Source organism: Vigna unguiculata, chromosome 3, assembly GCF_037176805.1.
Source record: "Vigna unguiculata cultivar grain cowpea cultivar isolate G323 ecotype 2 chromosome 3, ASM3717680v1, whole genome shotgun sequence".
Taxonomy (NCBI): domain Eukaryota; kingdom Viridiplantae; phylum Streptophyta; class Magnoliopsida; order Fabales; family Fabaceae; genus Vigna; species Vigna unguiculata.
Window position 1 is genome coordinate 68,524,771 of NC_140794.1, and position 25,637 is coordinate 68,550,407.

Here is a 25,637-nt window from a genome sequence, read left to right on the forward strand (position 1 = left end):
CTGAAGACACTAAAAATAACTATTAATCTCTATACCATCCATTATTTTCAGATCTTATCATCCAGTTTTTTTCTTTATCATTTTAATTTATACATATTAGCTTGAAATATTTTCATATAAATATCTACTAAAAATCACTTTATTCTCACCAAAATTTAAAGATAAAATAGTCAAAGAATTTGATCTTCGTGTATGATAGCGTGAATATTTTTATATGGTAAAAAGAAATTTAATATATATATATATATATATATATTATACAATTCAAAATTATTATTTTTATAAAAATTTTAAAATTTATTGAGAATACTTTTTTATTATTTGTATTCATATTTCATATTTCATAATTCTAATTTTATCTTTTATAATATAATTATTTGTTACATTTTTTAAATTAACAGTTATTTTTATATGTTTTCTATAAGACTTTCTATTTTTGTCTCTCTTTTTTTTATTCATCAACATTTATTTTTTTATTTTTTTCGTTCATTTCATTTTTTTTAATAAATTTAAATTTATTTTGTATATTAACTTAATAACATCACAATATCGTTCCCTACTAATATAATATCATATTATGCATATTTAAAAATATATCACTAAGTTATTACAAGTTATTCACATAATAAACTATTTTGATTTTACATTTTTGTTTTCAAAGAATATAACTCTCCTTCTACAATATTCATTCTAAAAGTAACAAGGGAGCAAAGCGAGTTTAAAATAGGGAAAAATATGTTTTTAGTATCTGAAGTTTGACTTTACTTTGGAAATGGTCCCCGGTAAAAACTTAGTCATTGTTTGGTCCCTGCACTTTCAAAATCATTGTTTTTGGTCCTTATTTTTGGATGGCATTAAAAATAACAAAGGCGTGCCACGTGTTATTTATTTTTTTTTATAAAATAAAAAACTACCATCGGCTTAGCCGACGCTTTCATGAAAATTGAAAAAAATATATTTTTGGTCCTTAAAGTTTGAACTTAATTTGAAAATGATCCCAAATTAAAACTTGATCATTGTTTGGTCCATATACATTCAAAATCATTGTTAATATATAATAATATTATTACCATTAATAATAATAATATTATATAATAATATTATTATATAATTAATAATAGTATTATTATTACTATTATTATATATTAAATAATATGATACACGACGTTTGTTATTTTTAACGTTGTTCAAAAATAGGGAAAAAAAACAACGAGTTTGAAAGTGCAAGGACAAAACAGTGACCAAGTTTCGACTAGGAACCATTTACAAATTAAGATCAAACTTCAGAGACTAAAAACATATTTTTTCCTTGAATATATACAATAAGTTGAATTGACGTTGGTTATTAGCCTTTATTGATGGATTCACTACTGTAACAAGGTCTTTTGACAACAGTTAAAAAAAGCATGTGAATATGGTTCTAGACTCATCGTTGAAGTAGTCATTGTTAAAGAGTTCAAAATAATGATGGGTCTACAAAATCGTCATCATTTACCTACTGGGACCACAACAGTCTAAGCGTCGTTGTTGAAGCTTTTTTTAGTTGTAAAAGGCATCCAAAATCAATGGCAATTAGTGTAAAATCGTCATTGTATAGTTGCTCAATGTGAATTTATAGTAGTCCAATCCACAACTGTTTATACCTTCATTGTCGTTGAAATCGATATATTAACGATATTTATGGTCAAAATTGTCGTTATATGTGACCAACTTTTTTAAATGTTAACTTGGTTTTATGTCTTAACCCGAACATGTAATGCAAAAAAGATCCAACAAAATTTGAATCCAAACAGTTCCAACATAATTTCAATCCAAACAGTTCCAACAAAAATACAAAATAACTAATATGACAAAATTAGTCTAAACTAGCTCTAACTCTAGATAGAAAATATTTTGCTCACGCTTGTTGTACATAAGTTATTGCTCCTGAATCCAATGGACTTGTGCCATTGAATTTATGCAAAAGCATAGGAGAAGTTAATACAAGGACATGAAGATTATCAAATTAAAATTAGTACAATTGAAAGTTAGCAAATTACCTCATCTTACCAACTTTCATAACCGCCTTATACAATTGTTTTCATCCATTGCATGACGTAATAACCACAATCAAAGCTTTCAATTTATTTATTACACTAGAATCATAGTAAAACTATTTAAATACAAATTAAACGACAATACTAAAAGTAAATGAATGATATATATAGTGTGTAAGTACCCAAAGAAAAATCCAAATAACCCTTTTGGTATCGGAAGTAGATCTATCACTCAATATACCTTGTCCATTAAAACCACTAGAGTATAAACCACTTGTCACTCAATATACCAACTTTCATAATAATCTTTTATTTTTGTCAATTAAAACATTCTTTTTAATCTATTCAAATTATAACATCACTTGTTAAATTTTATAAACTTTCATCTTAAATTTTTTTTCTCATAATACAGACCATCTCACCTTCACCTCCTTTCCAACTAAAATCCACTAGAAATCGTGTTTTTAAGGTTATGAGATCATTTTAACATGACGCTAGAGAGTGATTATTAACATTTGCTAATGATTTTGTTGCTAAAACCATTTGAAGAAAAACATTATTAGATGGCACGTGTTCACAATAATTGATGTCGAGGTTGATCTTGAAGATAAGTTACGTAATTGGGTTCTACCTTGTCTAATCGCTGACAAAAGAAATCCTAAACCACAAAAAGATTGAAAAATGAAAAACACTGCATGCTTCAGAAATAAGCTTGATATCTTCTCCATTTTATTCACATACTTCAACTGTTTGTAACGGATTAGAGCAATTATAAAGCTCTTACAAGGAAAAAAAAAATACTTGTCATGGATGAAGAAGATCATCATAAGAAGTTGACCCATATACACTATCAAACAAAGATGATAAGCACAACTTCAACAAGAAAAAAAAATTGTGAAAACCTCTAAACATCACAAGAAAATGACAGCACCAACTTTGCCACTTTGTAATTTATGTATCTCATCCAGAGAAGCATGCTGCGAATGCACGATTCTCATAAGGTTGTTATTATATTATTATTAAATGTTTAACTGAGTGGAGCCAAGAAAATCAATTACGAGGAAAGCGCACAGCAATTCGCTGCTGAATGAGGCTCCTGCATGAAGGACAATCTTGCATACCCTGCTTCTCATGGAGTTCATTACATGTTGTGCAAACAACTTGATGAGCACATGGGAGAAACACCACCGACATCTCCTCCGAAAGGCACATCACACATTCCCGTTCTCGTTTCACGCCACCTCTTGTGGAGTGCTCAATGACTAGTTCAGAGATAAAAGAAGCCTGGGATTCCTTCAGAGTAGTTCCATTTTTCATGTACAAACATTTGCTGGCATAGCTTCCATCAATGCCCATTCTCAGTGCAGCAATTTTTGAAGAGTCTGTCTTCAGCCTTACTTGGGAAATTTCCTTTTCGAGTTTTTGGATGTCATCTTTGTGTCTTTGTAGATTTCTTTCTGCTTTTAATTTGATCATATTCTCCTTGGAATTTCCTGATTCCTCGATTTGTTCTATTTCCTTTCTTATAGAACTAGCCTGTTGGAGAAGCTCTCTTTTTGCCTTTTCTTCCTGCTGCCATCTACCCTGTGATATTTCCCCTTCAAATGAGAACAGGCCCACTAATACATCTCATTTAGCACCTAAATAGATACAAGGTTTTTGGAATCTCACAAGTGGCGCATGATGCGTTATGTGTACCAAATTCAAATGCATAGAAATGGACAACAATTACTGGTGTCAAGAGCACACCAATTCATTTATTTTCATTCTGAGAATAATATGGCAACAATCGCCCCAGTCAAAAGAGTTTATCAGACTGCTTACCCCAGAAAAAACTCTAAACTGAAATCAGTAGAAGACCCAAACTTTACCTAGAATCACATTTTGACACAACACAATAGCATTGATCCTTGCAACCGACCCATCTGATGAAACAAAGTTGTTTGTTTTTATTGTAGCAATAAAATGAGGGTGGAAGAGCTTAGAAACTTTACATAACTAACCACCCGCTAATCTTCTTATTTGACAATATCATAGAATACACCATGAGATCAAACTACTTCCGGAGCTATATTATATTCGTATAGATATAAAGTGAATGGTTACAAGATATAAAGAAGCATATGAAAGAAGTTCGAATAAGTTTAAAATAACAAACCTCAACTTGCTCATGTTGCATTCGAGCTTGTTCCAATTCCTGCAACAACTGTGCTAATTTCCGTTTTTCAATCGTTAGCTCTTCTTGAAACAAGGATTTCTGCTTTTCCCATGACTGAAACTTCAGTTGTGTCTTCTTTTCTCTCCTTGATACCTCTTGACAGCTTGCAGCAGTTTCTATAGCACGTAGCTTAGCAGCCTCCATCTCTTTCCTCAATGCAACCTTCTCCATCTCAAGCTTCTGGACAGTGGCATTAGCTCGCTCTACCTGCCCACTAACTTTACACAAGGCATTTTCCATCTCAGAAAGCTTCTTTAAGGTGTTTTCCTCGAGAGATTGCTTCTCTTTCTTAAGACGTTCAACCTCCTCTTTCTCTTGCCTCAGTGTCTGAAGTTCAGCCTTTTCTTTACTCAGACGGCGAGTAGCTTGCATAACCTTCTGATTTACCCACTCTGTCCATTCTTGAAGCTGATTTTGCAGCTCCCTAACCCTTGGAACCAACTTCAAAATCATCTCATTCCTTCCATCGTGAGGCATCCACTGGTTTGGGAACTTGTAGTATGGCATTCCAATAAAACTAGTAGGTGCCGCATTTTTGCTGCCATCGGGTTCTGTAGAAGGCTTGATTTTTGAAGACAATGAGAGAGAAAGATCTGTATTGGTGGTTGATAATGAAACTGGATAACAGAATGTGGGTGTGGTATTTGCTGCATGAATTGCATATGAATTATTGGTCAATCCAGAAACACCATTCGAAGAATCTAGGTTGAATGCAGGGGGCGTAGGAGCATTACTTAAGAAATTGGCATTAATATTCTCTTGAGTCATATTAATTTCCATTCCCTTACTTATCTGTAATGAAGCACCCCTGAAATTTATGGCAGATGATTCTGACACAGGTTTAAGTTTTTTATCCAAGATTAAACCACCTAAGCCATTCGCCTTCCCTCTTGAAGACCCTTTTGATCCACAAGAGCGATGACCTTTTTCTCCATGAAATGTCTTGTGTCGAAGTATGTAGTCCCTCCTGCTGCTACTGGAATGGACCTTTCTAGCTGTTCCATACTTCTCTTCCATCAGGCCAGACTGAGATGTTCCAGCAGCGCTGAATGTTTTATGAGTGCAATCAGATTCCCAACTGGCACCCTCATTCTTTGAGGTTCCACCAACAATAATTTGAGAATCCATGTTGCTCAAACCACGAAATGCAGTCACAAAGGGTTTCTTTGGATGAGAAGTATGAGAACCCGCAGGAATTGATTTACTAGGTCCTAGAAGACTCAATTCAGGGACTTTAGTTTCTGGTTTTGATTGTGATTCTGGTTGGCTAGATGAAACGTCGTTAGCAGTATTGTCGCTACCTAAACTACATACAGGGTCACAATCCATTGCACAAGCATGTGACACATTCATGTCACAGATTAACAAACGCCACATTGCATCACCAATACTGAAGAATGGCCTAACCTCTCGAAGAACACAAACCAATTCAGCCAACACATACTTCCCAAGCTGTACTAAATCTTCAAAATAGGGCTCTCGCGACATATCAACCTCTTGGCCATTTCTAATAAATGCTAGAGTGTTATCAACAATATTAGACACAGTGTCTTTACATCCATAACAGATGCCAGGTCTTAAGATGGCCTTCGTCGCAACTTCTTCATTGTAGCCACATGCTACAATCGTTTTTATGGAACTCTTGAAAATGGTGTCCAAATTACTCAACACAAGTTCTTCCAGCTGGGCTTCTGTGAGATCGCTCCAATCTGCATCACTAATTTCATTTGTCTTAGGTTCTTCCTTAGATTGACTGGGCCCGACATCAGATGTTCCAGGACTGTATAATCCAAGACCGAGCTTCAGTCCATCTGAATGATCTTGGCTGACACCACACACGTCACAAGCAGTGGCTTGCCCATGACTAGGGGTTATTTTAAACTTCTCAGCAGAGAATTCATAGCTGCGGCACTCAAGTGGAGGTGCAAGAATGATCTTACTTGGCTCCCCTAAAGGTGGATCAGCCCTGAATTTCCTCTTGTTCCTACTTCCTTTCTCTTGGCAAGAAACTGAAGGAGACATTTGACTGCTACAACTGGCAACCAATGAGATATTTTAGTCGCAATCTAAAACAAAGAAAAAAGAGAAGAAGAGAACACTTGTTAAGTTTCATTTAGCGTCTATGATTACTTATTCCAAATTCAAGTTCCGTGAATTAGAAAAGAAAAATGTGCATATGAGAATGACATTAGCGGAAGAGTGCAAACATTGTTCTCGTAATTGAATGAAATTTGCAATGACAAACACTGTATTATTACATGGCATTGATTAACATGCATTTAACACTAACAATTAATCACCTCTGAATCTTAGTATAGAAAAATGCCACATTAAACTTCCTCATTGATCCAAATAAAGGAGGTAAATCAATGAATAAATTAATCAACTACACACAAACATATATCAGTAATCTCAGCAAAAGAAGCACCTCCGGTTGACAAAATATGAAATTGAAAACACCCAAATAAATTGCAATCCACATCTATACTTAAAAAACACATCCATGAATAACAAAGTAATGAAAACAAAACATTCTAAAATATTGTAACAATAGCAAACGAAGCCACTGATGCGAAAAGATCCGCAATATGAGACTCGTGATGAGTATTAGATGATCAATACGTACCGGATTAGAACAATTTTTCAAAAAAATCAAGGTCGATCTTTCAAAATCATAGAATCAGAGAGGAGAAAATTCACACCTTTTTGATCGTTGTGTTTTTTCTCCTTAATGTATTTGTTTGTTTATTTTTGTGCAGATGTATAGGCCTCAGAGCCTGGAGGCTTTAAGCATTGTATTGAACGTCTCTCTCCTGCACACAAATAATAAATAAATAATACAAAATTAAAATAAATAATAGTATAATTTTGGACTGGACCTATTTCTGTTTCTCATGTACCCATCAACCATACACCTATCTTATTATTGCTAAACCTTCAAAGTTTTTAATTTTTATTTTAATGTTGATATTTCTTTTATTCGATCTTCTCAAATATGACTATAATTGTCCTTGAATTTTGCAAGTTACTACAGTGAGATATTTCACAAATGAAAAGGTAAATGGAATATAAGGTTGTGTTTCACCTATGTTCTTCTTCACTATTTTGCAGCAGCAAGTCTAAGGGAATAACTTTTTTTTTTAATGTATATGGTTATAGAATCATTAATTAGCATGCATGAATTTGATCTAGGGTTAGAAGTAAATAGCAATCCAAATTCTTTAGTAACACTGTATTGCAGTTAAAATTTAGATTTAAACTGTAAAATATAAATCTTATACTTTTATATAGTATTTCTCATTTAGATTTCACGCATGAATTCAATATGACATTATCGACTAAAAATGTAAAGTTATATAAATTGTCTCCTGCATTACTATTCACCTCTTTTGGTGAATGGACTCGTTTCAAAATAAAATCTAAACCTAATTAAAAATTCACTTTATTATGTGTTATGAGTCCCACATTCACCCAATTCACCCAGTTAAAGATGAATGTCATTAAAGTTCATTTTTTATTCTGTTATTCACTTTCTGAGTTAGTACAGTTTTAATCAAAATAAAATTTGAACACAATTGAAAATAATTGCTTAAAGCACAAAAAGAATATAAGTTGCTAAATTAACCAACTAAAAAAATAGATTTCGTGAAAAGGTTAGTTGCTACATTACATAGATTTTTTTTTCTATTATTGCTATTTTTAAATGCTATAAACAATTATATTTATAAAATTATTTGAAATTTTTTATATTTATTCGATTATAATTTAATGATAAAATTACCACATATAAAATCGATGATATAATACTTTTATTCAAAACAAAATAAAATTTTCAATCTTCGAGAAATTATTGCTATAATGAAAAATATATTAATTATTTCCTACCATTGATGCATATAATTCTAATGGAAAATTGCTCATCCCAACTTCAAGGCTGGTCCGTCCAATTGTAGGTTGATTTGATAGTGTAAGTATAATCATATCATCCATTCTCTTATACAGAAATAATAACGACAATTGTTATTTTAAGATTATTTACCTTAACAAATACATCTACTTCAAATTTAAATACCTTTCTGTAGAAAAATAATAATAATTGGCTTAGTAGGTATGACAGTTTATAAATTAAATTACAAGATAAAATAAAGAATCAACTATTTGTGCACAGGGTAAATTACACATAAATCAATGTTTGTAGATAAAATAAATTTGTTTATAAAAATCATTTTGACCTATTTTTCTTTTCAGTGTGTAGACCATAAAACTTGTCTGTCATTATCTAGAATAAAATAACAAAAATCCAAATTAATTTTGTCTAAAACAAAATGAAGTGAATTTAAAATAAATAAATAAATTATTAGCTGGTAAAAGAAATCTTCTTATACAATTCAATCCAATGCGATAATTCCATAGATGAAAATTTGCTTGCCAGTTATTTGACATTTTTCATCCCATCTAACAAAGTCATAGCAGATGAAACTAAGTTTTATCATCTAACGTGTTTTTTCATCTCATTTAAAAGTAAGGATACATAATTAATTAGTGTTTTTTATTGTTAATATGAAATTAATTTGGAAAGGTATCAACCAATAATCCAAACATGTTCGTAATACTAATAATACACACAAACTGGATACAACATCTACATGATAATGAGGGCAATGCACTTAAATACCAAATGGTATCTGTCTTCCTCCAAAGTTGAGCAGTGACCATCTTTCGAGTTTCTTCAATCATTCAAAGCAAATGATAGCCATGACTCAAAATCCAATCTCCTTGCATACCTTCCTTTCATTTCACTTAGTTATAGATTCTCTTCAAAAGATCATATCTGTAGAGGATGTGCAATGGCATCACAGGAAGGTGAGCATAAGTGTTTTCTCCCGAGGTGTTTCTGAATGGTTATACACCAACATGAAATTTGAACAAATTCCTTTTGCTGCCAAGATAGAGCCACCTCAAGCCTGGTATGGTGGCAGCCTTGAGCAGTAAATGTACAGGGTAATGCAAAATGCTCAGGAACTTGGAACATGGAAATGTACCACTCGGGAGAAACTGCAAAGAGACAAGGTGAAGCTTCTCTAAAGCCTCTCTCTCTTCAATCACTATAAATCAAAAAGGGTGGAGAGAAGTAATTATATATATCATCATGATGATATAAACTATTGAAATGAAACAAATCAACAAGGTTCTTTGGATTGACATCATACTCATTCAATTGGTCTTGGATATGCTGCAGAGTGAGCCTCTACGGCCGGGCTGATCACTGAAGCCGCAGGCTGAGCAGAGTGCAACTCTGAGAAACTGGTTCTGACAGAACGATGAACATCAGATTCATGCGCAGCAGGTATCTCAGGAGTTCCTGCCCTGGAATTCAGTACAGCGCCAACATTTGTCTCATTTGATCCAACTCCAAATGTACCGGACTACAATATTGGACCAATAGTTAGATAAACAAGTTTTGTTCAATAACTTTATTCATTGAACCATCAGTAGCAAAATTAATCTTACATGCTGATCTTATAAGAAGAACGAGGCCTGATTTGTTGTTATTGTCACGGGATAACACAATCATATAATACTACAAATTTAAAACCTTTAAAAGCAAATGAAACCAAAGGAATGTACAGAATCCATACATTAGAGAGACCTTTGATCTGAACAAGGATAATTGTTATATCATCTGTTCTGTTCTCAAGTTCCAACCATAGTTTGTATGACTTTTCTGCAATAGCTGCACATGCATCACGAGGATCCATATAGCTTGCTGCCTACACCATAAATAAATCACAGATTTTTCAGGAAGGGGAATCGTAGGAAAGTCACAATTTTACCTATGGAATTGCACATGGGAGTAAACATTGAAATCATAGTCTATGGTGCTGCGGCAGATCAGGAAAAATCAGCATGAAACAGCGCAAAAAACAGGAAGTTCCTCTGCAGAACGACTAACTTATACAAGGACTGTGTAAACTCAAGGGATGCAAAAGAACTATTCCCAATTAGCATTTTTTAACACTGAACCATCTAAAGTTTCCATAATTATAGCAGTTAATACCTGGTGGGTACTGTTGCTGTTTTTGTAATATAATTATGACAGCTATTACATATGATAAGGGGACAGACCTAACTGAAACACGCCAAGTAGAGAAGCTTAAGCATACGTACGGCCAGTAATCTTTGTTATGCTTTACATTCCAAATATATTAACATCATCAGTACCACATACCTATGTACCATAAGCCACAAGCAGACCTTACACACAAAAAAAATTGTTTCCATATTTCAAGTCAAAATCTTTAATTGCAACTTGCATAACCTTTAAAAGGTAACATTAGTATTTCCAATAACAGAAGTAGATGCTTGATTTTGCAATCATTAAACTAAAGTTAAACTAAATCATTCGATCAATTTGCTCGATCTGTGAAAACCTTTTCACACATTATGAAAGCAAGACAGAGAAAGGTTGCAAGTCATACCATATCAACAACAGTTTGGCTTGTCAGGAATTCAAATATGCCATCACTTGCCACCACAAAGAAAAGATGATCAGGTGTAAGCTTAAAAGTTTTCACCTCAGGAAGAGCAGTGACACCAATTGTCTCTGCTAAACTATCCCCTATACTCCTCGTAAAAGCAGTTCCAGGATACATCCCATTAGGAACCCACAATCTGGGAGGATCACCACCCCGACTCTCTTCATCACCCCAACTCTGGATATCTGGATCCTTGAGCCCTTCCACCTGATCAACACTCAACACCCTTGCCCCACAAAGCTTCACTCTCTCATATTCATCTTTCCTAAACGGCGTCTGATCAGAGGACAAGTCCTCCGCGACAATGCGGTTCCCATCCTTAACAGCCAGCACCGCTCTCGAATCACCAACATTAGCAACATAAAGGGTGTCACCAATAACAAGCACCGTTATCGCGGTGGTGCCACTCATAGAATCATCAATCTCACTACTACTACGTAATTCTTGGTTCGTTGCCAAAAATGCAGAATTGTAAGCTTGGACGGGATCCTCCAACAATGCAGGGTCATTTACCAACTTCTCTATCAGCCTATCCTTAACGAAATTTGAACACTTGCTACCATACTGACCATGCCCATCATAGACGCCAAAGAAATGAACATTGGGGTTACCTTGGAGATTTGTACTGATGCAAAAACTATCTTGGTTTTCTTTATCAGGTGAGTCCGGGTAGTATCCCCGCTGAGTGAGAAAAGTGTATTCCAAAATGAAGTTGTGAGAAGGAACAGGAGCACGCTTCAGTGACCTCTGAGCGAGTATGTTTTTCCTGTGGCTACGGACGAAGCCAGTTTCTCGGTAATCCCTAGAACCATCCTCTGATGAATTATGCTCGCCACAGCAACACTTGCCATGGACACAACCCATGTTTCGGAGAGAGGGTATGCTATTGGAAACAACAACACCTGAAACAGAAAACACTCCCTGAAGCAGTTCAGAAATAGAATGTTCAGGAAGGAAGTACAGTGCTAGATGCCTCTGGAACTCCTCCACATTGTGATAAACAGGTTTAGAGAAGGGTCCAAGAGCAGGGAATTGTGTGGTGCGACTGGAGTGAAGAAAAGGGGTTATGTGGGTGGATTTGAAGTGAAAAAAGATGAAAAAAGGAGAACCCTAGAAGAAACCCAGGAAGAAGGAAACGACAGAGAGGATTTATTTTGGCGTTTTAGAGGTAGAATGCGTGATGGGGTTGCCGAAAAGGAGGGAAAGAATTGTGCTTTTCCTTTGATTGGATGCAGAGAAGGAAGAAACCCTGAGGCAAAAGGAAGAGTCCAAAGAGAAGTTCAGAAAAAGAGATTTGGAATGAGGGGGACAGAAGAGAAGTGGGGAAGAGGAATTGAATTGAGATTCTGTTCTTATTCAGATTCTAATTCCAATCCAAAACTATCTATCTATATATGTATGTATGTGTTGATTTGGTTATCTGTTGCCCCAATCTTCCTTCACAATTCACTTCTCTCTCTGCATACAAACCCTTATCTCCCAACAATCTCTGCAAATGATTCTTTTATTTATTACTAAACACTAAACACAACAAAGTGACGTCCCTAATTGTCCATAACATTTATTTATTTGTTATAAACCAAATTTTCTTCTCAAAATTTATGGTATTTTCTATAAATATATTAAATTAGATATTAGTAAATGTAAAAATTAAAAATTACTAAAAATTTAATAATTAATGATTAAAAAATAATAAAACCTTCGCAATTGAAAATAATTTTTCATTAATTTAAGGCATCAATCAAGCTAATATCTTCCTCACAACGACTTAATATATTACAAAATAATTACAGTTATAAAATTACATGCTTCTATTCGAATTCGGATTTTCTTATTCAGACTTATTCTTGTTTATCATCTACAAAATAAAAATAACTCTAAATATATATATATATATATATATATATATATATATATATATATATATATATATATATATATATATATATATATATATATATATATATATATATATTTGTAATTTTGTATCACAAGATTTAAGCATACTTATTCATGTTATCAACACTGAAGAAGGAGAATGGAAGTGGACAAATGATCCATTAGATTTAATCTCTTCCATTGTTAGGCTGTTCTATCCATTTATATGTTTAAATAATTAGATTTTAATTAAACCTAAATCCATTTTTTGTATTGTTATAGATCTAAATCAATCATTTAAATTAGAGATGGCAAATAAACCCGTTCTCGTGGGTGTTGTCCGAACCCGTTCCCGTTTTGACGGGGAATCTCCGCATTGACTGGGTATGGATATGGGTATGGAGAATCCCCAATTTTTTCAATTAGGTATGGAGATGGGGATGGAGATGAATATATCCCCACCATAATACCCGTCTCCGTCATATCTCCATCATCGTTTAAATTATTAAAATATTCACAATTAATTAAATAACCACATATATATATATATATATATATATATATATATATATATATTCTTTCTATTTTTTATTTCTTCTAAATATTTGGTTTGTCATGAAACTCATTCGCATCTCCAATATATTTTCCTTTCAGATGGGAATGTTTAATACTCTCAATTTAAGTGTTTAATAGCATAAACATTTCATTTACTAGGTAATATATAAAAAAAAAATCTTTATTTATTATTATTAATTTTTGTTTCATTTGAAGAACTCTTTTATTTCGCTAAAACAATTTTTGTTATTTATCAACCATTGAGTATATATATTCATATTTGAAAAGTTTTCTTAAATCTCTAAGATATTTTTCGTCTTATCATACCCTTAACTAAACATTTGTTTTTCTTTGTGCAATTCCTTCCAATAGTCTCCAAATTGTTTATAAGACACACATTTGTTAATTTTTTAATATTTTTTATTTTTGTTTATTTTCATCATGTAGAAATCTATTTCGATAAATTTTATCTAATTATTTTTTATTTTCTAACTCATTACAATCATACTTTAATTTTTTCACTATAATTGTATAAATAATTTTTATTTACTGCAATATAAAAATTTAATGTAATTGTCATGAATATTTTTTTATCACTATCCAACATATATTGGAGTTTAAAAGGTACAAGATCTATGATAAAATTTTATTATGTTTATTATTTATTTTTTGCGTCATTTTTTTATCAATCATTGAGTATATTGATATTTGAAAAGTTTTCTTAGATCTCTAAGATATTTTTCATCTTATCATACCATTAATTATATATTTGTTTTCCTTTGTCTGATTCCTTCTAATAGTCTCTAAATTGTTTATAAGACACACATTTGTTAATTTTTTAATATTTTTATTTTTTGTTTATTTTCATAATGTAGAATACTATTTCGATAAATTTTATCTAATTATTTTTTATTTCTAACTCATTACAATCATACTTTAATTTTTTCACTATAATTGTATAAATAATTTTTATTTACTACAATATAAAAATTTAATGTAATTGTCATCAATATTTTTTTACCACCATCCAGCATATATTGTGATTCAAAAGATACAATACCTATGTTAAAATTTTATTATTATGTTTATTATTTGTTCTTTGCGTCATTTTGATCAACTGATGTATTAAAACTTTTATTAGTGTATAAAAAATAGATTCATTATAATTTAAAAAATTGAAGTAAACAAACATTTAAAATATATTTTAATTTAAATATTTTTTTCCTTTTATATTATTTTAAAAATATTTTTAAAATTTATCAACTAGGTTTCATTAATGTTTGCAAATTTAATAAATATTTTGGTTCTTTAAATTTTATTTGGTATTATAATCTAAAATGTAAACAATTATAATTTATTTCAAAGTATTTGATATTGAAGAAACAAGTATACTCCTGATATTGAATATTTGATAATATTATGTTTCCTTTACCGTATTTTTTTATTGTTTTATAAAAATTAATTAAAATTAATATTAAAGTAGTAAGAAAACGGGTACAAGTATGGGTACGAGATTATTCCCGTTACCCGGTGGGGATGGGGATGGGACAAAAGTTTGATACCCGTTGCGTTTGGGTATGGGAATGAGGATGGAATTTTTTTACGAAAATGAGTATGAGATAGTGAAACCCGTCCCCGCCTTGTCCCGTTATCATCCCTAATTTAGATTGAAAGCGTTTTTTTAACAGGAAAGTTATTTTGATGTTTATAAATCGATTTGATACCTATTTTAAAACTGGTATGTATTTCAAAATCAATTTTAAATCTAGAACAAATTAAAATCAAATATGATAAATAAACATTAAAGATATTGCACAAATTAAATCAAATAAATATTAAGAATATTACACCATGTGAAAATGAGAAGAAAACGTCAGGTAGGCTCCAAATTTTATTCTCGCTTCATAATAAGTAATGATAACATGATAACAAATTAAAAATAATAACAATATTTAGTACGAAGGTGTATCTGTGAATAAAATATAACTATTTAAGTAAATACATAAAATATGATATTTTTGACTGATTATACCTTTCATGTTTATTTCGCGTGACTCAATTTCATGACTATTAACACTTCAAAGATAAAAATAAATACTAATATATAAGAACGACATCCTCTTCCATAAATAATACACGAAAAAGTTAATAAAATGAAGAAGAAAAAAAAATTATAGAAATGTGAAAAATATTAAATGATAAAATATAAAAAAAAATTAAATACGATGTTAAAGGTGTAGATGGAACCATTTTGTAAAATATTAAAATAAAATAGTAAGAAATATACAATAGACTTGAGATTGATAAAGAGATATGGAGTAGAGCAATAGAGGATTGAATCTATCTTACATGTGTTCTCTTGTTGTAAGATAAATATAATTTCATTCAACATTTTTTGTTATGTAAAAGTATATTTAGATATACCATATAGATTTTCATAATATTGTTTCCAAACTCATAAAACTCTTAAAATAATGTTTATTTGTGATAATAATGTTCTCCATTTGCTTTCGCTAGTTTACCATGTGCATCTTCATTGTTTAAGCGTGGAAGAGGTAGTAACTTTAAATATTGTTTGAATGTTTTTTTTTTTCACAAACTATTTTATAAATTTTAAATTAATTTATATGCGATTTAACTTGTAAAATTTATTTTATATTAAACTTTTTATTTATATATAAGATTATTTTAGTTATGAAAAGATTACCCAAATAAATTGTTATTCTATTGTAGATTAAACAGGATGAACTACAAGTTAGATTAAAAAAAGTCCAAACTTAATGTTCAAATTGATGTCGTAACTTTTTCGTTTGGACTGACATTTTTTATTTCACCCAAACAATATTTTTTTAAATAGTTAGTCTATAAAATCATCTGCTAATTAAATTGCTAACTAACCCAATTTTAAATTTAAATATTATATATTTAATTTTTATGAACAAAATAATGAGATAATATGTATAAATATTACCTGACCATACTAAATTAATCTGACAATGACATATTAAACCAAATAAATACCAGATTACATATATGTAATCTTTGACAATGTTAATCACGTGCTTGTGTTTTATTAAATCAAACCAAGGAGGAACACGAATCCTGTAGGCAATTATTAAGTTCAAATTACATCAATCACTGTAATATTTTTTTTCTTGGGACAAAAGTGGGTAACCCAAACCCAACTGAACCATTTTGACCCAAACCCGTTTATAACATGGGTTTTATACCACCAGACTACAATTGCCCACATTTAACGTATGCTTAAATTATAATCCAAACTCTTTATTCATGCCCTGCTTCCGTTCAACCAAATTTACTAGCTCTACATATTCACATAGCAAGCCAAATATTTTCAATAATAAATAATAATATAATAATAAAAAATACAAATAACGTGGTAGGATGAGGAAAATAAAGTGGATGAAAATGAAAACGAGTGAATGAGAAATAGAAAATAAATAAGAAAAAAATAGAAAAAATAGTAAAAATAAATAAAGAATATTCTATAGTTTAAAAATTAAAATGTTAGAAAAAGTGTAGATGAAGAGATTAAAAAAGCAGAAGGAAGGAATGAAAGAAGAGAATTAATTAGATTATTGTCAATTGTATGTGTGGTTTTGATGGTGTAAGTTAAAACGTGTATTATACCCAACAGGTATACTTATGAAACTTTTTTGAAAGATCTCCTAAGTAGTTTACAAAAGGGGAACCATGAATTTTATAGTGGTTTCTGTACTTGTCTCCTACTTTAATCATCTCTTTGCCTTCTACATCGCATGCAATTATGCCCACATGCACTTTAACGCTCACCACCATTCTTACTTCCTACACATCAACAACATCAATTTTAATAACAAACCCTTCTTTAACATTTTTTTTCTTCATTCCAAAGCCACAATCAAAGATACGAGAAAACCAACTTTATTACGTATGATTCTTGTAATGCCTCATGCACCTATGCCCTTTTTGATTGCTGATCTCCCACAACATAGTGTAGCAGAAGAGAGATGATAAATATACAACAAAAAATGTAGGGAAAAAAAGTGTGATTTTGTTCTTTAATACTCTACAAACAAAGCATAAAAGACAAGAGAGAGGGAAGGAGAGAAAAGAAAAAGAAAAAAACAAAAAAAAAGGGGGGGAAAGAAGAAGAAGAAAGAAAGTTGAATATAACCTCAAACAAGAGCACTTTTACACCCACTACACATCTTCAAAAATCTTAGGCGTGACAAGCCTAAGTGGGGTGCATTATCATGATCATCCCAGTATCCCAACCTTCCCCACTCTTCCTCACATTGCTTCCTTCATTTCTTCTTCCCCTTTTTCATAATATTCCAAACACCAATGAATCTCCATTCATCTCCACCCTCTTCTACTTCTGCATCACTTACCACCCACTTCTCCACATCCATCATCTCCACAACCAATCACATTCTGCCACCTCACCTCCCCCTAAAATTTTCAACTAACTCTAACTTCCTACCTATTATGTTTCTCTCCGCCGCCGCTTTCTTTTACTTTCCCCGCCTCTAGACACTTTTCCGGCGGCCGCTGAACGTTTGAAAAACCACGGTGCCGGCGGCGGGGAACTGGTCCATTGCAAAGCTCCGACATTTCATGCCCAGAGGCTCCACCGCACTGGCCATCTGCGTCCACATGTCGTTGCCGAACCCATTGCACGTCGTGGATATGGACATCGTCCCAGGGCGGAAAATCTTGACCACCTTCCTCAACACGTGTGCTATGTTGTCGTTGACGGAGCCCACGCACTCGAAGCTGGCGTAGCTGAAACCGTCCTCCGGAGTCACGTGGATGGTGGAGTACCAATCCCCGTCCATGCCATTCATGGAATACCCACACGGGTCGAACGCGAAGTCGCAGATAAGCGCGTCCGGGTTGATTTCGTTTATCCCGGTGAGCTCCGTCATCTCCTTCCCGGCAGAGTCGCCCGATTTTCCGTCCTCCGGTGGCCGGAAAAACTTGCGTGCGAGGATGGGGTCCAGCTCGGTCATGCAGATCTCCATGGTGAATAGTAACTCGTTGTCATGATGATAGGGCAGGTGGGGGAGGGTGTGCGCGCTATCATTGGCGGTGAAGACGTGCCAGGAGTGGGAAGAAGATTTGGAGGGCATGATGGAGGCTTTTCTGAAGCAGAGGTTTGAAGGGATTGTGTCTTGCAAGTAGGTAACCTCGTCCTTGAAGCTGGTGTGAGGGAAAGGTTGTGACTTGGGGAAGATGAAGCTTCCTCTGGTGTAGCGGCAAGAGGAGAGGGTGAGGCCTAAGTGGTGAGCGTATTGGATCAAGGGAAGAATGGATTTGAGAAGCTGGGTTGTGCCACATGTTTTGATGATGATCTTGGTCGGGTAAACAAAGAGGCTTGATTCCGAGAGCACGTAGGCATCGAAGTAGGAGTTTCCTACTGCTGAAACGACGGTGCATTGGACAGCTTCGAGGACCTGTTCCAGTGATTCAAACTCAAGCTTCCTCATCCCGAGTGGGAAGATGGCCGGATCATCGCCGAAGAAATGAAGCTCCAATCTTTTCTCGAAGCCTTCGAAACCCGAGACGGCCATTAGAATGAGTGTGTGTGTGTGTGAGTGTTGGGAAGAGGGGATGTAAATGTAACAGAGGAGAGAAGGGTAGTTGCAGAGAAAGGTTGAGAGAAAATGTTCGATTGGAAGGGTGAGGTGAGAGAAAGGATTGGGGGGTCAATGGGATTTATAGGTGTGTGCGAATCAGAAGGAGAGTGTGTAGGATGTAGTAGTAAGGGTGTTTGGAAGAAAGCATGCGGGTGATGGAACCAAGAATCATGATTGTAGGCATAATGAAGTGAATAGGATGATGATGTGCTACAATTTGTTGCTAAGTTTTTTTAGTGCAATCTTCTCTTCCATCAGAGAAAGCAACAGGCAACGGAATTTAAGCCCACGCTTACCATTTTTTTTTTTTTTCTCTTTTCTCACTTACTATTCTATCTCACTATTCTCCACTAACCTCTGTCACTGTTATAGATTTCTAGTTCTCTCTCTAGCAACTTACCAACACCACCACATACCAACAGTGCTTTTTTTCTGTTTTCTCTTTCTCCCAAATAGATTTAGGATTCAATTAAATAATTTAAAGATGCTCAATCATCACTTTCAACAGTTCTCCAACTTACTTGCTCATGATATATTAGTCTAGCATTATTATCAATTAACCGGCTTTTTAGTGGTCCAAGAGAAAAAAATTAGTATTTGGAAATACATTTTGGGGTTTCTGGTGCGTAAAGTTGGTTCTCTTTCTTGTTTTGAAGAATTTGATCTGGGGGAAAACTTAATTAGATTTGAAGGTTAAAGGGCCCTGTTTTGACCATAATAATTGGTTGAAGTGATGCAGGGAAATGTCAAGCATAACTGGTTGAAACAACATGATAAAGTTGTTTTCAAAATGACAAGGCGAATTTAGTGAGTGTTGTAGATGATGTTCATGTTCAGTCACTCAAAGGAATTTGGATTTTTGAGTCAAAATTCAGCATTGAAACATAACTATTTGAATGATAGTTCCAATAAAATAGAAACATAATGATAAACCATAGCTAGATGTTGTATTGTTGTTGTGAAGGACAATAATTATTAGCTCTGTAGAGGCGATAGATGATTGAAATTAGGGCTACATTACTACTAGTAGAGGTTAAAAACACAGCATAACCCTGTTAAATTGCTACCAAAAAGTGAAATTGGAAATAAAAGTACCAATCACTTGGGGGTTTGTTTGATATGAGCACACTCTAGCTAGTACTGATAATGGCTACTGCATAATGGAAAGGTGCAAACACCTCAGATGATGGAGACAACATTGTCTATTCCTAGGAGAGCAGGCGTTAATTAACAAAAAAACTTGACGTGCCCAAAATGTCATCCATATTTGGGGTTAGAATTATAATTATTATTATGCAGAAGATAAAAAAAAAAAAAAAAAGAGAAAAGGGAAATAAAAAGAAGGAAAAAAACAAAAGGAATCAGGCGTGGCATGCAAATAATGAGAATATCCTTGAATGAGGGAGGCCCGTACGTGAAATGAAAAGGCACTCACATCATTTTTATTCTTCATGCAATTTCATGTAGCTAAGTGGCATTATCATTATTTTATCTATTTTATCAACTTGTTATCTGTATTTATCAAGAATGCATGCAACCAAATCAGCTTCGAAATTAAAAAAAACGATTCTCTGTATCCTCCAAGCGATCGCTTCTAAAAAGCTCTGGGCATATCCACAACAACTTCTCTTGTTTAAATTTTTAAATAATATTCGGTGACTTATGTCACAATACATACACCTGAGTCCAACAATTTCTGGGAAACACACACAGCTTAGAGATATGCTGTTGAGCAAGAGCAACCAGAGTTCAATTATAGTAACTCTTTAAGTTGATTTGGATCATAATGTTAAACTAGATTGATTAGAGAGGAACGGTCAGTAATTAGAAAGTAAAAGGGAGTAATTAGTAGTATATACGTAAAACTGTGTTCCATCATCATCATGTAAGTGGTCTCCTTAACTTCCAAATTAAGAGAATTGTGAAGATTTTATGAATTATTCAACATGATAACTAGTGCAGAAGGTTCCCCTGAGTTAGTAGTATTTTGTTTAGAAAGAAAAGAAAAATACAGAAAAAGGTTGTAGAGGAAAGGGTAAAAAGTAGGAGAGAAAGGTGGGGGGGAAGGGAAGGTAATGATGAAAATTTGTGAGTTCAGAATGAAAAATGAGTTTTGAGAGGTAGAAATGATGCAGAATGTATGGCCTCATGAATAAAATTTATGGGTGTGGCTGGCAGCCTCCATTATGAGCACAATCCACCTCTTCTTAATGCACGCGCACCACCAAACTCAAACACTATCTCTAAGCCCACACTTTCACACGCAAGGTACCCAACCCCAACATACCAACACACACTAACACAACACACTCGCTTTACCACAATTTTGCATACACAGTCACCCCTCAGCACACAAAAAAGAAAACAAAATGGTCAACCAAATCTTACTTAAAAAAATCACCAACAAATTCCCAACTAAAAAAGAAGAAGATAAAAGTTGAGAGTTGAAACTGGAAAGAAAGGTCCTTAATCCGAAATTTGACCCCACTAAAAGTAGTCACACATTTCTAAAACTAAACAAGCTTGAATGGCACATCGTTGTTCTCCTCTTCCACGTCACCCCATTCCTTAGCCCAAACCCATGATTGGTCCCACTAATTGCCCCCCGACAGGCACCATGGATGGTCCCATGGGACTACACATCATCTAGTATGTGTCCAAGTTCACGGAACACCGGGGTCCATCTTTGTTTCTAGTGTTAATTAGATTTGGGAGACACGTGGTCCCCACCGTGCCCTCAGCTCCCAGACAGTGGCATTAGTTGGTAAGGAGCAAGCGGGCTTAAGCCGCCATACATGCTAGCACGCGCAGGATTTTGCACACATGCGGCGAATTGGGTTAGTAGTATATGCTTTCGCATACATGTTAACAAAAGCGCATCACACAAGTGCTACTGTATCATGCGCACCATGCTTCGACCCAAAATTCGGAAAGGGTTCCCTTATCATGTTTTTAATATATCACTTAGTGCACACCGCTTCATTCATTCATGTTTATCTTTGTATCTAGGCTCATTCTACTCGAGCTTTCCAGGAGCTTCATTTTTTGTGTTCTGTGGGTCTCTCTCATAGGTCTCATTCCTTTCCATTGACTTGCTTAAAAAGAAAAAACATCATGTGCAGTGCAGGATAAACAGGACTTTAATCCCGTGCACTTAGTGCTACAACCTATTCCACCAAAATCAACAAATTAAATCCTCTCTGCCCCCAACATTCCCGATACATATCGCATATATTATTTTACTCTTTTCCCTGTGACCCAGGTGTCAGTTGTGACTTGTGACAATTGTTATCGGAGTCGCCTTTTGATCATTGTGTGAACATGCTTAAGCAAGTTTTTGAGAAAATCAACCATGCAAGACAGAGCGTATAATGGTCCATATTGTATTCAATAGGGACGTTTACCAAAAGGAAGGGTAGCAGTGGTAAATAGTAATCTAGAACTACAAAAGATGGCTCCCACAAGAATGATTCCTCGTAGGTGTGCTTAAGATTTTTTTTGAAGCAAACAAAGGCATTTTGTGAACTTTTAAGTGGGCAATCTCATAGGAAGTCCCACGATAAGAAAAACAAATAGACAGAGAGAGACGATGGTCCCTTAGCACAAGCCAAGGTGACCAAATTATTATAGTTCTTTTGTAAGGAATAATAATGTGATGCCTCGAGCCCTGCCAATGCCAGGGCTAAATCTATCTCGAAAGATGAACATAACCATACAAATAGAAAGAGAAGCATATGATAAATCCACCCCTCCCATACACGCCACATCATTCCTCTCGTGCTTTAACCAAACCAAACCCCTCTCATTTTGAACACAAATGCATGTCTTTGTCTATTTTTTTGTTGCAAAATTCGAATCTCTCTTGATTGCTTCACCCCGAACATCATTCTGCTGCGTGATCCTCTCTCTCTCTTGTCCTCTTTCTGTGCCCTGTCCTTATTGGTTTACTTTCCCGTACAATACAAGTATGCTGTACAGAGGAGTCACACCCAATCATGCCCTCTTTCACCTCACCGCACACTCAAATTCAAGTGACAGATACGTTGTTCAGATTTCTCGAGTTTTCTTCCCTAAAAATACTTCAATTGCAATTAGCGTCCAATAAACAATAGAATATGATTATTTGAGGTGGCAGGAAGGATGGGACATTACGTTTCATGTTACACCACACTCGCAGTTGCAGATGAGAGAGCTTCGAATGTTGTCGACTTTGTGTCTTTTGTTTGACCCTTGTGTTTGGAGTTGTAGGAGCCGTATTGTAACCGTGTAAGTAGAAGACAGAGAGAAGGAAGTGTGGAGACTGAGTAAGACCTTACCACTAATACCAGTTTGTGACGAGGAAAACTGATAACAGAGCTACCTCAAGGTTCATCTTCATGCTCTGGAGAGAGTTATATTGCAACTTTTTCGTTCAGTCACTACTTTTGGCTGTGCTAGTATTCTTCTGAATATACTCTGTATTAGTATTGTTCTGAATATACTCTCAATTCTCTGCGGTTCATCTAGCTGTTTGATAAAAAATAAAATATCTTTTATTTAATGCAAATCATAAAAATAGGAAAATAAATAAAAATTAAGAATCCTTCCAGAATAATCTTCAAGCTTTTGTGCTTCATTCATACTAAGAATGAATTGAGTCAAGTTTTATATGACCCACTCAATTTTTCCATCCATTTTAGACATTCGTTTTGTTGCAAAATTTAGTGTGTATTGATTGAGACGCTTCGATCACTGAACGAGAGAATTCGAGAAAAAAAAACAGTATTGTTGTTGGTAGAAGAAGTGATTGATCTAAAATTAAAGAATATATGACTAAATTTTTTTTTTAAGTAATGGATCAAGTTGAATATAAAAAGAATTGTCATAAATTTATATTTAAAAATAAAAATAGGAAATTGATAAAAAGAAATCTTCCAAGATAAAAGATCCTAAACTTCAAAACACCACACATGTAGCAATGGAGAATAAAAAAAAAGCCACGGATAGGATGTACCTGTTACACTAAAACACTAAAAAATATATATTTAGTGGTGCACTATAAATATGGGTAACATATTCATAATCCACATGTACTCACATGTACTCCTACTTTTGATACTTTAGATATTTATTAATAAAATATCATAAGACAATAATTTATAAACTTTTAAATTAATAATTTTAATATACATATAATTTTAATTTAGATTCATACAATAATAATATATTTATGATATTTTAAAAAATTTTATATTTTTTAATAAATATATATATCACGTATTATATTTTATTATTTTAAAAATTAATATTCACATAAAAATTAGTTGTAATAAATTGATACTGAAAAATTAAATTTAATTAACAATTTGATTCCTAAATTATTTTGGTTATGATTTGTCTTACTTTCTATATATTTTATTTTATGAATTGATTTTCAATTTTTTTTTTAAAAAGACTCAATGGTTCATTGTTAAATTGTTCTAGTATCATTTAGAGTTTCATGTATTAATAACATGATAGATATCTTTTATCTTGAAACTTCTTTAGTTTTTTCTTTTCTTTTCTTTGTCCACCTTCCATCAAACAAAAAATGAAAAACTTATTATGATCTTTCCTTTTCTCCAATTGAATCTGTAAGCTTATTTCTTTCAAATTTCCTTGTTGAACGTTAAAAAGTAAGTTTGTTTCTTTGAGTCAATTCTCACATGGTGGAAGATTTTGAGTAAAATTTATTTAGGAATTTGAATTGAAAAAAAAAGTATTTAAAGTTAGAACCTTTCATTTAAAGTTTTTTGAATTTATGAGGAGGATTAAGCATTCGAATGAGATGTAGGAAGGTGGAAGAACGTGGTGACACGAGCAGTAAGAAAGAAAAAAAAAATTAAAGAAATTTCAGGAAAAATAATTCAAAAATTTATAGTGATACCTTTCAAACTCTATATATCAATTAAGAGAAAACGTCATAATCAATCTTTATATATATATATATATATATATATATATATATATATATATTGAGTAAAAAAAATATACAAAACAAAATGAATCAAAAAATTAAATTACTAATTAAACAAAAGAGATGTTTTTCATTTATCAATTATCCACTTGGTCCAAAATATAAGAAAATTTTAACTTTCTATTAAACTTTTGTAGTCCATAAAAAGGTCTTCGTATTTTCCAGTTGAGTTTTGTTATTTAGTTTTTTTTTTTCTAATCGGATAACGTAATTGTTATCTTAGTTAATTGTCGATAGACGTTATTTTATAATTTAATCATTATATATATCACAATTTAAAAATTATAAAATTATATGACAATGATTAAGTAAGGTGACCATATGCAATAAATAGTCATATTATCCCATTTACGTTCACCCCACCTAATTAGCATAAAAATTTAACTGTAAAGGTTTAATCAAATTCTAAATTTTTAAAAACTTAATAAATCACAAGTTAAAAAAATTCAATTAAAAATTTATAATTTTATAGAAAATTTAAAACTTAATTAAATCCTCAAAAATTATTCACTCTAAATTGAGATAGGAAAAATTACTTTTAAGTTTGGTGTTGCATTATGCTTCAAGAGCAATCCATATAGTGTTAGTGATAGATAGTGAATGACGTTGTACCTCAATAACTCTGATATTTGGTTATATCTTGTTATTTGTAACATAGAAGAAATCAATTTTAATGTTTTAATAGAGCGTGACAGGATTAAAAAAATATATTAAGGATTTACACAGAAGTGTTAATGGTGAAATTGACACTCAAAATATGCATAGGACATAGGAGAA

At 32.9% G+C, this 25,637-nt stretch overlaps 3 protein-coding genes across 5 annotated transcripts; all 3 read right to left on the minus strand.

Annotated features, from left to right (window-relative positions):
- Positions 1 to 2,735: 2,735 nt before the first annotated feature.
- LOC114177508 (putative E3 ubiquitin-protein ligase RF298) lies at positions 2,736 to 7,063 on the minus strand. Of its 2 annotated transcripts, none has more exons than XM_028062884.2 (3): positions 6,957 to 7,063; positions 4,195 to 6,289; positions 2,736 to 3,620 (listed from the first exon to the last, which is right to left on the minus strand). In XM_028062884.2, exons 2-3 carry the CDS (start codon positions 6,274 to 6,276, stop codon positions 3,087 to 3,089), a joined length of 2,616 nt encoding a protein of 871 aa, XP_027918685.1. In that variant the 5' UTR covers positions 6,277 to 6,289; positions 6,957 to 7,063; the 3' UTR covers positions 2,736 to 3,086. The 2 variants fall into 2 exon arrangements, with proteins under 2 accessions (XP_027918685.1, XP_085526987.1); XM_085670861.1 differs by having other exon boundaries at positions 6,881 to 7,016.
- A 1,719-nt stretch (positions 7,064 to 8,782) lies between these two features.
- Positions 8,783 to 12,280, minus strand: LOC114179156 (putative protein phosphatase 2C 35). Of its 2 annotated transcripts, none has more exons than XR_003603437.2 (4): positions 10,734 to 12,280; positions 9,905 to 10,025; positions 9,465 to 9,680; positions 8,783 to 9,359 (listed from the first exon to the last, which is right to left on the minus strand). XR_003603437.2 is itself a non-coding variant. In XM_028065391.2 (4 exons), the coding sequence occupies exons 1-3, from the start codon at positions 11,652 to 11,654 to the stop codon at positions 9,465 to 9,467; spliced, it is 1,269 nt and encodes a 422-aa protein (XP_027921192.1). In that variant the 5' UTR covers positions 11,655 to 12,277; the 3' UTR covers positions 8,783 to 9,359. The 2 variants fall into 2 exon arrangements, 1 of the variants encoding a protein (XP_027921192.1); XM_028065391.2 differs by having other exon boundaries at positions 9,894 to 10,025; positions 10,734 to 12,277.
- A 4,977-nt stretch (positions 12,281 to 17,257) lies between these two features.
- On the minus strand, positions 17,258 to 18,947 carry LOC114176872 (S-adenosylmethionine decarboxylase proenzyme 4-like). The gene has a single exon (XM_028062055.2). It carries the CDS (start codon positions 18,797 to 18,799, stop codon positions 17,756 to 17,758), a length of 1,044 nt encoding a protein of 347 aa, XP_027917856.1. The 5' UTR covers positions 18,800 to 18,947; the 3' UTR covers positions 17,258 to 17,755.
- Positions 18,948 to 25,637: the final 6,690 nt, after the last annotated feature.